General features: G+C 46.9%; 1 protein-coding gene across 5 annotated transcripts in view; it reads left to right on the forward strand.

The window, feature by feature from the left end:
- Positions 1-13,889, forward strand: part of GRAMD1A (GRAM domain containing 1A) — a 51,910-nt gene that overhangs the window by 35,827 nt on the left and 2,194 nt on the right. For all 5 annotated transcript variants that reach the window (XM_081962834.1, XM_081962835.1, XM_081962837.1 and 2 more), the window contains 6 exons: positions 1,166-1,308; positions 3,292-3,395; positions 4,596-4,781; positions 5,578-5,665; positions 9,731-9,838; positions 12,449-12,569. In XM_081962834.1, coding sequence (XP_081818960.1) covers positions 1,166-1,308; positions 3,292-3,395; positions 4,596-4,781; positions 5,578-5,665; positions 9,731-9,838; positions 12,449-12,569 — 750 coding nt within the window. The remainder of the gene's footprint in view (positions 1-1,165; positions 1,309-3,291; positions 3,396-4,595; positions 4,782-5,577; positions 5,666-9,730; positions 9,839-12,448; positions 12,570-13,889) is intronic.

Genomic DNA, 13,889 nt, shown 5'->3' on the forward strand with positions numbered 1-13,889 from the left:
CAGCCCAACGTTTCCGTCGCTAAGTGAGACACTGATTTCAGCGAGCTTTGCCCCGTTTTACGACTTTTCTTGCCACAGTTGTTACATGAATCGCTGCTGTTGATAAGCGAACAACCCGGTTGTTAAGTGAATCTGGCTTCCCCATTGACTTTGCTCATCAGGTCGCCAAAGTGGATTAGGTGACCTTGGAGACACAGCAACGGTCGTAAATATGAAACCCATGGCCAAGCGCCTGAGTTTCGATCACGTGATCAAGGTCGTCAGTGTGAAAAAGGGTCATAAGTCACATTTTCCAGTGCCGTTTAATTTTGAACGGTCACTAAATGAACTGTTGCAACTTGAGGACTACCTGTATTAAGAGGGGTGGACAAAGCAAGGTCTTGGTGTTGTGATCTGCTGTCCCAGGACGGGTAGTCCTCGCCTTCAAACGGTTCGTTTAGTGATGGTTCGAAGTTGCAACGGCACTGAAAAAAGTGACTTATGGCCATTTTTCACACTTACGACTGTTGCCGCCTCCCCACGGTCACAGGATCAGAGTTCAGACAGTTGGCAACTGACTCATATTTATGACGGTTGATGGGATCCCCTTTTGCGACCTTCGGACAAGCCAAGTCAATGGGCAAACCAGATTCACTTAACCACCGTGTTGCTTTAGCGACTTTAGAGATTCACTTAACAACTGCGGCCAATATTCACTTAACAAATGTTTCACTTAGCAACAGAAATATTGGGCTCCGTTGTAGTTGTAAGTCCAGTGTTGCGGTGGCCTAGAGATGGAGCTCTCGCCTCACGATCAGGAGGTTGTGAGTTCAATCCTAGGTAGAGGTAGATATTTTTCTCTCTGGGCACACGGAGGATATATCTGCCGAACAAAATTCCTCATTGGTGACAGGAAGGGCATCCGGCCATTAAAACTGCTCGCTCCATTCAGTTTCCCGGACTCTGCCCAGCAAGGGATTATGGGGGTCGTTAAAAGAGGATGATGATTCTGATCGTAGGTCGAGGACTACCCTGTGATTCTTTCTTAAGCCACTGCTTGCTTGAGACCGTTATATGAACAAACGGATGGGCATGGGTAAAGCACAGCATTTTCCAAGAACGGGTACCAAAAACTGAATATCTACTTATCGTGCCTTTCTCTTCCTCCTTGCCTGCTGGATGCTAGACTCTTTTCCGTGCCAGTTCCAAGAATGGAGGCTGTGTGGTGGACTCCGAGGTGGTCACTCAGGGCATCCCTTACCAGGATTATTTCTACACTGTGCATCGGTACTGCATTACCACCATAGCCAAAAGCAAAGTCAGGCTCAGGTATGCATTCTTGGCTCTCTCCCTTCTGGGCTGCACCTGTACGGTTGGCAAAAAAGGGTGTTTCCCCCCCCCCCATATTTTTCAAGGAATTCAGTTAGGAGAGTCTAAAACATAGTGGAAATTACAGGGGAAGAAACGGTGTGGGATGGGTGGGGTGGGGGTGGTTGCCCGTGGTAGCTATAATAAGCTTCAAGTTCATCAAAATGTTGACATGGATTGTGTTATAGAGTGAAAGACGCATCTTAGATTTTGTATCACGACAACCGATAACAAATGAGCTGGCGTCATGTCATGGCATCATTATGTAAAATATGGCTCATGATTTCATTCCTCTTGGTTAGGAGTTCGTTCATTCTTTCTTCCCTTCAATGAATCAACCGATCGATCGATTTTGTAGGGCTGACCTTCTCTAGAATCAGCTCCTGATTGCATTGGGGTTCCTTGCTTTTGCTTTAAATCTCATCAATATGTTAAAATCACCCCAGGAGGACATCCGATTGCAAATCCCTTTTCTCTTGATGCTCTGTTCCATTGCTGTCAAAAGGGGGGAGCAAAAGCATTAGAGAGCCCTCTTGATGCCATGTAGTCTACCCTTAAATCAGTAGAAGGACATTGCAGGAATCAGACAAAGATGTACAAAAGTTCAAATACTCTAAAACTCTTGATTGGGGAAAAAAAAAGATGCAGCAGTCAGTGCTACATGAAAAGAAGGACTAGGGCCATGATGGGGAACCTGTGGCACATGAAGCCTCTCTGCGGGCACATGAGCCGTTGCCCCAGCTCAGCTCCTCCATGCATGCGTACGCGCCTCCCGCCCGCCCGCCAGCTGATTTTGGGTCTCTGCTGCGCATGCGTGGAGGGCAGGGGGTGTCACATGTGTATGCGGGGAGGAGTGGGGGGGAGCAGTGTCCCTTGCACCCCATCTTTGGTCCCAGGAGGCTTCAGGGAGGCCTTTTGTGCACTTTTGGCACGCGAGGACAAAAAGGTTAACCATCACTGGACTAAAAGGTGACATGATAGCAGTATTCCAATATCTAAGGGCTGCCACAAAGAAGCTAGAGTCATGGTGGCCCAGTGGTTAGAATGCGGTACTGCAGGCTAGCTCACAGATCACTCCAGGAGTTCGATTCTGAGCAGCTCAAGACTGACTCAGCCTTCCATCCTTCCAAGATCAGTAAAATGAGGAGCCAGATTGTTGGGGGCAAGAGGCTGACTCTATAGACTGCTTAGGGAGGGCTGTAAAAGCAGTATGAAGCGATATATAAGTCTAAGTGCTATTGCTGTTCTCCAAAGCACCTGAAGGCAGGACCAGAAGCAATGGATGGAAACGTAATCAAGGAGAGAACCAATCTAGAACGAAGGAGAAATTTCCTGACCTGAGAATAATAAACGAATGGAACGACTTGCCTCCAGAAGTTTTGGGTACTCCAACCCTGGAGGATTTTTAAGAAGCGGTTGGGCAGCCATTTATCTGATACGGTATAAGGTTTTCTGCTTGATCAGGGGGTTGGACTAGAAGACCTCTAAGGTCCCTTCCAACTCTGTTATTCTGTTATTCAATCAGAATGGGGAAGAAGCAATGCAAAACATACTAAGCCAGCCGGTTCGCAGTTTGCAGCTCAAGAGTTGGAGATGGAGACTGTAATCTAAATGCATGACTCTGAGCATCTCCGGGTCAGCTTACATGTGGCATTCAGCAACAAAGAATGACCTATATCCCCACCTTCCCAGTTCTGAAAACACAAAGGTTACTGAGCCTCCGATCTCCTTGGAGAACACTTGATCTTGTAACGGCAGAAGAAATGGAAGAAGATGAGATCGATATAAGAAAGATTAAATAACGCCCGAGATCTTTTGGGTTTGCAAGACAAACAAAGTATTCCGTTCTTTGCCAAATGGATTCCTCTTCACATTTCCCAGCATTCCATGAGGGGAACAGAAAGGTTTTTTTGGCCCACCTGTAACAGTCGTTCTCCATTACAGAGTCTCCTCTGAAATTCGATATCGGAAGCAGCCCTGGTCCCTTGTAAAGACTTTCATTGAAAAGAACGCATGGAGTGGTGTTGAGGAATACTTCCAGCACTTGGGTGAGTGAATCAAGGAGACAAGCTACATGTTCTGACCGAGGCTTCCCAAGAGCATGAAGCAAATTCCTGGTCCCGACAAAAACCCCTTTTATTAATTGACTGTGAATTCTGCTCATTCACATCCAGCAAAGTCTTTCGAGGGAGGATTTACAGTCACAGACCTTCTCTGGCTTGGAGAGATGACAGGCCGAGATCTGCAGAATTTGGCAAGGAGCCTTGGAGAGTCACTAACCAATCAAGTGAACTAATTGCCTCCTGCAAACTCTACTCCCCTTTCGCTCCTCTTTTATTTCCTCTGGGTGGGGCCATTTATCATCCACCTGTGGCCTTACTCCCAAGCCGACCCCTGTTTCTTAGCTATTCCCTTTGTCTGAAAATTCTGCACAAGCGCGCACTGGGAACAGGCTCCAGCTGTTCGTCTGCCTCACTGATGTCTGACTCTGAAGGCAGCTGATAACTGGCATACGGCTCTGGCCCCCTCTCTGCCTCCAACACAGAGCCCTCATCAGAGCCTTCCCCAGGCTCCATGTTCCTCCCCAACCTCCCCACTGTCTGAATCTGTTGCCAGCTCTGCTGGCCGCTGGCGGGCCACATTGCAGAACCTGTGCTTTAGAACAACCACTACTACAGCTTGGGGTTGGGTGCCCTCCTATCTTCCCATTCATGGAGTTCGTCGACTTATCCCAGTAATAGGTCAATAGAGAATAGGGAGTTCTGAAGTTGTCTGAGATATCCACCTGTAGTAGCTATGTACAGAATGAGACAAGAGTGTAGATCAAGGGTGTCCAACTCAACTTCATTGAGATGGGCATAGCCAGCTTGACATCACTCATGTCGGGGGCACCTGTGGTGGCCCAAGTGCTCTGCCAGTGAAAATGGGCTCCCGAGCTCCTTTTTAGGCTGTGACAGCCTCCTACAACCCTCTCCAAGAGAAAACGGACCACAAGATGGGCTGCTCGTAACCTTCCTGAGCTCAATTTTCACTGGCAGAGGCACCGCAGGCCAGTGTTGTTTTGGGGGCGGCCCTGTGGGCCAGATCTAAGGACCCCGAGGGCCAAATTCAGTCCCTGCCCTTGAGTTTGACACCTCTGGTGTAGATGTTTTGGAAAGGGAGAGAGGCGGATGTATTAGGATAATCATTTTAGGTACAAATTCGGCCCTGCAATGCCTTCATCTCTGTGGTCTTAAATGCTTTTTCAGAACTGGCACTGGTGCAAGCAGAAAAGGCTCTGCTAGAGGAGAGCTGCCATGGCAAAGAACCCCGAGGTCTCCTGTCTGGATTGCGTCGCAGGAAACGGGCCCTGAGCTGGAGAGCTCCTCATGTCGAAGCCCCAATACCCACGCTACCCGATAGCGAAGGGGCATCGCGTGCTGTTCGCCCTTCAGGTACGCCTTGTTGTTGGGAATGGTCTACTTCCTTCCCCTTCCCAGATGCATAAGGAATCGAGTTGTGGTGGCACAGTGCTTACAGTGCAGTACTGCAGGCTACTTCTGCTGCCTGCCGGATGCCTGCGATTTGGCAGTTCGAATCTCACCAGGCTCAAGGTTGACTCAGCCTTCCATCCTTCCCGAAGTTGGTAAAACGAGGACCCAGATTGTTGAGGGCAATAGGCTGACTCTGTAAACAGCTTAGAGAGGGCTGTAAGAGCACTGTGAAGCGGTATATAAGTCTAGGTGCTATTGCTATTGCAGTCTGACTCTGCCCACTGCTAGGAGTTTGATCCTGACCAGCTCAAGGTTGACTCAGCCTTCCATCCTTCCCGAGGTTGGTAAAACGAGGACCCAGATTGTTGGGGGCAATATGCTGACTCTGTAAACAGCTTAGAGAGGGCTGTAAAAACACTGTGGAGCGGTATATAAGTCTAGGTGCTATTGCTATTGCAGTCTGGCTCTGCCCACTGCTAGGAGTTTGATCCTGACCAGCTCAACATTGACTCGGCCTTCCCTCCTTCCGAGGTGGGTAAAACGAGGACCCAGATTGTTGGGGGCAATATGCTGACTCTGTAAACCGCTTAGAGAGGGCTGTAAAAGGACTGTGAAGCGGTATATAAGTCTTATTGCTATTGCTAATCTATGACCCTCCAGGCATTACTGAACTACTCCTTTGCAGTTCAATAACGCCTGGACCACCCCAAGTTCCTTTTGTTCTCTGTTCTTGATCTGTTGGCTTTCCGTCCTTTAGGCAGCCTGACCTCACGTCTTTCGGAACAACTGTTGGAGCCAGGACAGGGACAAACTGTCTCCACCGTGATCCTCGTCATCAGTCTGGTGTAAGGAAGCTGCTTTTTTGCGGGGGTGGGGGGGTGGGAGGTTGGGCTGTATTTGGAGATTGTCCCCCATCCTGATCTTGACTTCAGTTCCCAAAATTCTCAGCGGTGGTTGAACTGGTTGGGGAACTGAACGCTATACCTACGGAAGGCACCAAGGTTCTCAAAGTCTGATCTAGCCCAGCGGTCACCAACTGGTGGTCTGCGAGAAAATTTTGGTGGTCTGCAGAAAAATGCATTGTTGCATTTTTTAATATTGCGCTAAATCAGGGATCCTCAAACGACGGCCCCTGAGCCAGGTACAGGCCGCCGAAGCAATTACTCCTTCCCCACTGACAGGACGGGGTCCTTCAGGCATTTAGCTCAGCTGCCTGTTTGGTAGCTCTAGCGCTTCAGTGAGCGGTGGACGAAACTTTGGCTGGGCTCCTCGAGAGATAGAGTTTGCAGAGGGCCCATCTAGCACCTGGCCTGGCTACAAGACAAATATTCATTCTTGGCCATATTTGAGATTCCTAACCACAATGGACAGCAAAACTAGGATTGACCTTGGGCGCTTCTCTCCGCTAACAGATGGCCGAGCTAAGTGCCTGAAGGACCCCATCCTGTCACTAATTCATATTAGCCTTTTCAAACCTGATGCTCCGTAGAGGCAGACTACAACTTCCAACTTCCCCAGCCAGGCCACAGCGGAGCTGGCTGGGGACAACAACAGTCCCAACACACATCTGGTGGCACTGTCCCAGAGAAAGCTTTTCTAAGGTTCTCTGTGAGGTTTCCCTTTGCAAACATAGACGTATACACTCCAGAGTCTACACAACGTCACAACTTACCTAGGGCTACAGCCTACTCTACTAGGAAGCCAAGAAAGAGTCCAGTCCATTGAACCCAGGAACAGAGCTGGCTTTATCTTGGAATGCCCATGATGCCATCAGAATGGGACTTTAGTGGAACCTGGAATTCCCCTTAATGGATAGGCTGGCTTCAATGATAGCAAGGTTAGTCTGCTCCCCAACCTGAAATGACAGTTGCTTGGTGGGTTGTAATAAAAAGACATGTCAGGCCCCAGAACTGTCAAGGGTAGTTGAGAAAACCTTGGGTTTTTTCGCTTTGCAACCTCGTGTTTGCTTTCCTTAGTTACTAATAACTAAAATGATATGCTAGCTTGTGATTTAAGGTGTACCACTATCTTCCTAGGATCCCTCATCCTGCTTCTTTTCTCTAGGTGGGTTGGTTTATTTATTATCTCAATTTATCTGCCTCCCACCCCCCTTAAAAAAAAATCAAATTTATGACTCTGGGCCGTTCCCAAGATTTAATACACCAGGAAACGTAATGGAATTAAAGGTTTCTAGCTTAACTAACTTAATTTCCTGCTAAATTAGCAACCTTATTTTGTCTTAAAAGTACAATTGAGTTTGGGAAAGTCTAGTATGGCAGCATCTACTGTATGCTGGATAATTTTTTTCCTTGTCTTTCTTTTATTGATGAGAGAATGCAGGAACAAAGCTTCAATTATTTTCTTTCTTTCTTCTTTCTTTCTTTCCTTCCTTCCTTCCCTCTTCTTTCCTTTCTTCCTTCCTTCCTTCCTTTCTTCCTTTCTTCCTTCCTTCCTTCCTTCCTTCCTTCCTTCCTTCCTTCCTTCCTTCCTTCCTTCTTCTTTTTCTTGCCTTCGCACAGGATCTGTGTGAGGTATTGTATGCCAACAGCCCTGCAGTGCTGGCCATGTTGCTACTGCCTTGGACATCTCTGCCCCATCCCTTGACCCCCATCCTGCCATGCCTTCCTGCTTTGAAAACCTGCAGCTCCCACCCTGCTGTCCTTCCTTCTTTCCGACGATCCCAGGCCCGAGTGGCTTCTTCATGCTGGCTTGGTTCTGGTTTCTTGATTGGCCTTCCTGGGTCCTTCCATTTCAATCCTCTTCTTGTCTCTGCCTGAGCCGTCTGGATGTCACTTCCATGATTTCTTCCGCTGCTACTCACCCTTCACCCCCACCGCACTCCGCTTCCCATGTCTCTTATCCCTCGCCCCAATTCTAAATTGCGATCCCCAACCAGATTAAACAGGAAACGGGGGGAAAAACAAGTGGCCCGAATCCTTAGCCGGAATCTGCCTTATATTCCACCTACAATGTCCTTCTTGTTCGCCTCATTAAACTTAGAATAGAATGGAATAGAATTAACAGAATTGGATGGGACCTTGGAGGTCTTCTAGTCCAACCCCCTGCTTTGGCAGGAAACCCTATACCAGATGGCTAACCTTTTTGTCCTCGCGGGTTAAAATTGCATGCGCTCACACCCACAATGCAATGCGCCCCGCCGCGCATGTGCACATGACCTTCCCTGCGCTCCCCTTGCCCCCCCCGTTCATGTGCACAAACCCTGCAACCCCCCCATGCATGTGCGTGACTTCAGCCCGTGCCCCGTTTTGGGCCTCCCTGAAGCCTCCTGAAACCAAAAATGGGTCATGGGGGCCCCAGGCCATGAACCCCCGCCCTTCTTGCAATGTGCGCGTAATTCCCCCGCGCATGCATGCGTGACCGCTCCCCATCCCCGTGCATGCACATGCATCTCCAACATGCGCGGCACAGACCCGAAAATCAGCTGGGCGGCATGCGTGGTAGAGCTGAGCTTGGCCGATGGCTCGCCTGCCCACAGAGAGGGATTCGTGTGCCACCTGTGACACATATGCCATAGGTTTGCCATCACAGCCCTACACCGTTTCAGACAAATGGTTATATCCAACATACCGGTTGCTCTTACAAGCACCTCTGTTCTTTCCTGCCAATGCTGGGAAGGTTGCCGGGGGGGGGGGGGAGCGGGGCACGGGCTTTCTCCCTGTCCTATCTTCCTTCCGAAGGCTTCTGATATTTCAGCCTATACATTTTTAAAGCTTGGAGGGCCAGCCCTTGAAAGGAAGATGGGTTTTGTGTCCAAGGTTAATGTGATTGCCTAGGCAAAAATAGTCAGACTATCTCAGGGAGTTAACACCGCCTGCTGCAGAGCCCCCTTCCTTAGCTCAGGCTGAGGTGATCTGCACCAGCAGCGCTGCTGTCAATGCCTAGATGTCTGATACCAGCCAGCCCCGAAGATGGTTGTGCCCATGATGACATTCATGTACGCTGCACAATGACAGCATGGCGTGCATGACGTCGCTTCCCTCCCTCCTCTGTCGATCCAGATGCGTTGATGTGTTCCCTCTGTGACCGCAATGGTGACTAGCTCGGTGATTTAAAAGACCCAGGTCCCACGCTGCATTAAGCCAGGCAGTTATTCGGCGGTATAAAGGCTCGTTTAGGCACACTGGAAGCCAAACCGAATAGATCGCTTGCAGGATGAAGGCAAAGCCTTAAGGGATGCTATTTTACTATGCCGTTATTCTTGGGAAACGATAATAAGAATATCAGGATATTTTAGGTGTTTTTGTTACACGGCATCGTTTTAATCATGGTTTTAATCCACTGATGGATACTCACTGGCTGTTCCCAGTGAGTATCCATCAGTGGCGCGGTGGCCCAGAGGTGGAGCTCTCGCCTCACCATTAGGAGGCTCTGAGTTTGATCCCAGGTAGAGGCAGGCATTACTCTCTGGGCACAATGAGAATTGATCTGCTGAATATAACTCCACATTGGTGGCAGGAAGGGCATCTGGCCAGTAAACACTCTGCTCCATCCAGTTGCCCTAACTCCATCTCGCAAGGGATTATGGGGATGATTCCCAGTGAGTATCCATTCTGATTCTGACTCTTTACCAAATCCCCCCCCCCAAAGTGGGAATGCTTTATTTGTATGTATGATGTGCGTGTGTGTATGTATGTGGTAGAATGTAAATGACTAACAATCCCTCCATATTTCACAAGCACAGCCCCTGCCTGCCTGCCTGCCTGTTTGTGTATATAAGTATGTGTGTGTTTGTTTGTGTGTGTGTGTATTATATAGGGGATGTGCTTCTTGTGACATATGGAGGAATTTTTGGACTTTCATTGAAATCCTCCCACATTCTACTTGGAATTGAGTGGCTCCTTGGTCTCAACCAACTTTTATGCTACCAACGTGTTTGTGTTTCTCTGTAGTCTTTTAGTTCTGGTCATCCTCAACATGATGCTGTTCTACCGGCTGTGGTCTCTGGAGCACACAGCCCGGACTGTGGAGTCATGGCAGACGTATGCGCTCTCCAATGGGTGAGAAAGACGCTCTGGGAAAGAGGAAATGGGAGGCTGACTTTCTTACTCTTAATTAATGCATGCTAATGTAGCAATACCACTTAGACTGAGATACCACTTTGTAGTGCTTTACAGTTGCAGCGGCCACACCCTGGGCAACAGCTTCCACAGCCTGGCCAAACTAGGTTGAGAACAACCATTGGGTCATTGACCTATGGTGAGATAGGGACTTGTCTATCCCGAGCGTGTGAAGACAGATTCCAGCGCATTGAGCGGATGAAACCTAGAATGGAACAACGGTCATGAAGGCGGACCCTGCAAGCGATGCGGTACACTAAGAGCACGGCAAGACACAGAAGACTCCCTGGTCAACCACTGTGCCCAGCTCATCTCCAACTGTCTCGACTCTTGTCCTGCTATTGGAGCAAGATGGAATTTGAGAAACGAGGAGGCTGACTCTGCACACCTCTCCCTCACTTTAATCCAATTCAAATCTGTTCAAGACTTCTCACTCAAAATACAAATAACCAGATTCAATTTTTTTTCATATGTTGGATCCCTTATGTAAAGAGAGAAAAGAGGATCATCACCAGTAAGGTAGAAGGATTCAATTACTGTGGCAATGGGTACACCTCTAAAAGAACTGAAGGAGAAGGTTGGGACAGATCATTCCAGAGAAGGTCTATCTATGTCAGGGGTGTCCAAACTTGGGAACTTTAAGACTTGTGGACTTCAACTTCTAGAATTCCCCAGCCAGCCATGCTGGCTGGGGAATTCTGGGAGTTGAAGTCCACAAGTCTTAAAGTTCCCAAGTTTGGACACCCCTGATCTGTGTGGTTGCATAGAATAGATGCTGACTTGATAGTACATAATCCACTACTCCATCAATAGCATTTATGCTGGCTGGGGAATTCTAGGAGCTGAAGTCCACATATCTTCAAGTTGCAGAGGTTGAGAAATACTGTTCTGCTATGAAAATGTTTTTAAATTAGACAAAATTAAATTAGGTATGTTTTGGGCATGTGATGATTTTTAAATCGAAGCTACTAATCATTTTGACGGTTTTGCTTTGCAAAAACCTTGATGCTTAAAATGTAAAAAAAAAATGTAGTCATAACAAAATTGTATCTTATTGTTGAAAGGCTGGGTATAAATCAATAAAGAGACAGCAGAAACCAAAACAGATACAAGTGGAATGATAAACATATTTATTATCAGAATATTTTAAAGCAGGTCAGGAAGGCTTAAAAGGAAGCCAACATTATTTACATTCCTTGCTGAGTTATATCTTCAGTGGAAAACCAAGATTTGACACTATGTGAAACAAAGATGATGAATTACGCAGCATAAAATAATTATCTTTATTGTATCCGTAAAGTTTTTCCAGTGCTAAACAGGGATTAACTGAAGATTTAAAATTTGTTTTGAGCACAATTTTGGAAAACATACTGCCTAACATTGAAATGTTCTGGGTTATTGCCTGGAAAAGCATATCATAATTCAAATAAACATGTCAGGCTTTTAGTCTATCCCTAAGGAGGATAGAGAATCAATCCCTTTAAGTGAATTTATCTTATAGAGTAGGTAGGATAAAACAAAGAAAGGGTGCCATTTTTCTGGAGGAAAAGTGAGGTATAAATGTATATTAAACAGGTGGTGGCTGAATACCGAAGGTCAGTAAATTATTTGAAATACTGTACGACAGGATTTAGGAAACTGATACCCTTTGCCTTTCTATAGCTATAGAATTAATTAATTGCTCTTTAATAAATGCAGTCCTCTGAGTGGAATAAAATAGAATACAATAAAACAATATAAAACCCAATAAAATATCCCACAGTACAGTAACAGAGAGAAAATCATTGGCAATAAAGTGCTTTTTGGTTTGACATAGTGAAGCTGTAAGATAGGTACCAGAGTCTTTTGAGGAAGCATTCCTAAAACTTGGATCCTGCCTTATTTGGAAGGATGTTTGGGTAAAGTTTTCAGATGAAGCCCGTCCATCAAGATAGACCAATCAAGAGTTGGATGTGTCTTGCAAGCTCCAGGAACCTCAAGTAGATGCAAGCTGATTTTCCAATAGGCTTAACTTGCTTCTAAAATAGAATTATAACCCTCCCTCCATACCTCTAAAGCCCAAGAGCTGTGATGGCGCAGTGGATAGAATGCCATATTGCAGGCTAATTCTGCCGACTGCCAGCAGTTCGATTCTCACCAGCCCAAGGTTGACTCAGACTTCTATCCTTTTGAGGTGGGTAAAATTAGGACCTAGGTTGTTGGGGGCAATAGGCTGATTCTGTAAACCGTTTAGAGAGGGCTGTAAAGCACTGTGAAGTGGTATATAAGTCTAAGTGCTAGTGCTATAAAATCTCACCCCCTCCACTATGTTTTTAGCCCTAAAACATATAGCCCTAACTTGCTATTTCAAAGGTTACTGAGAAGAGAATATAGCTTCTGGCAAGGTTGCTCCCTCAGCCTTAGAATCAGGGGAGTTAGGTTCGGGAAGGCCAACTGGCTTCTGCATTAAACACTAGTGATGGGTGTGATAATTCACGGGAAGTGAACTCAGGGAGCGGGTACTACTGCTGATCCATTGCAGTTAAGAGAATTCTCCTTCTTGCCTTGCAGGAAGCTTCCACAAACGGCCTCGGAATGGGCAGAGATTTTGGAACTGCAGAAACAGTTCCATAGTGTGGAGGTGCAAAAATGGAAACAGATCCTGAAGGCATCAGTGGAACTTCTGGATGAGGTTTGTTCTCCGGTCTGAATGTTCCTCCCGTTGCACTACGTTCATAGACAATGTGGGAAATGATGCTCCAATCCCTGGCTTCCACAAGCCCTTTTTAGAGTCAGAGATGTATAGGATAGTCTTTATTGTCATTGTACAAAATGAATACAACGAAATTGGTTTTAGCCTCACGGGTGCAAATTTATAGCGGAAACGAAAAAAGAAAGAAAAAGAAAAAACTAGTCATACGTTTCCACGTGTGCATGGAGTGATTGTGGTTGTATTTAAAAGTCTCACAGCCCAAGGATAGAAACTATTTTTAAACCTATTTGTTCAACTGGCTATGCTTTGATGTCTTCTGCCCTATAGAAGAGGTTCCACAAATCTACAGTGCCGTTTAGAACCGGTTCCAGCTCCCTCCCCCCGCCCAGCCGCACATCATCAAGATGAAGAGCGAGAGGAGGAATTCTGGGAGTTGAAGTCCACAAGTCTTAAAGCTGTCAAGTTTGAACACCCCTGGGGTTTTTTTTCTAAAGGGTTAGGGGTGCGAGGGTCTTGTAACTTGACAGCTTTAAGACTTGCTTGCTTCAAATGCCACAGTTCCTGAGCCAACATGACTGGAGGAGGAATTCTGGGAGTTGAAGTCCACTAGTCTTAAAGCTGTTAAGTTTGAATACCTCTGGGTTTTTTTTCTAAAGGGTTAGGGGTGCAAGGGTCTTGTAACTTGACAGCTTTAAGACTTGCACACTTCAATGCCAGAGTTTCTGAGCCAACGTTTTGGTTGCTAAGCAAGAGCGTTGTTAAATGAGTTTCACCACATTTTACAAGTTGGCCACGCCCACCCAGTCACATGACTGACAAGCCACTCCCACCCAGTCACACGGCCAACAAGCCACTCCCACCTGGTCACATGGCCAGCATGCCACTCCCACAAAGCAGGCCACACCTACAGAAGAGGTTCTAAAAATTTTTGAAACCCACCACTGGTGTGAATCATCTCTGAGTATCTTCCTTACTCTGCTAAAGCAGCGAGACCTGGCGATCTCATCCAGTGGTGTTAGAGGGCAGCCATTGGTTTCTTGTGCCTAATTGATCGCTCTGTAGTGTCTTCCTATCCGCAGCAGTTAAGCCAGTGTACCATGCTGTAATGCAATACAGTATGTCCATCAGAGGTTGACCATACAGAGGAGATTAAGATATATTGGACTTCATCCCTTCCTCATTGTTAGGCAGGTTGGCCCTGATGGATGTTGAAGTTCAAACGGGCAGAGCCCCAGGTGGCTGACCCCTGGCCTAGCTCATGAGATTAGAAATGTACACCATGTGTTTTCTTCACAGGCT

This window comes from Natrix helvetica (assembly GCF_964273705.1).
Source record: "Natrix helvetica genome assembly, chromosome: 9".
NCBI classification, from domain to species: Eukaryota; Metazoa; Chordata; class Lepidosauria; order Squamata; family Natricidae; genus Natrix; species Natrix helvetica.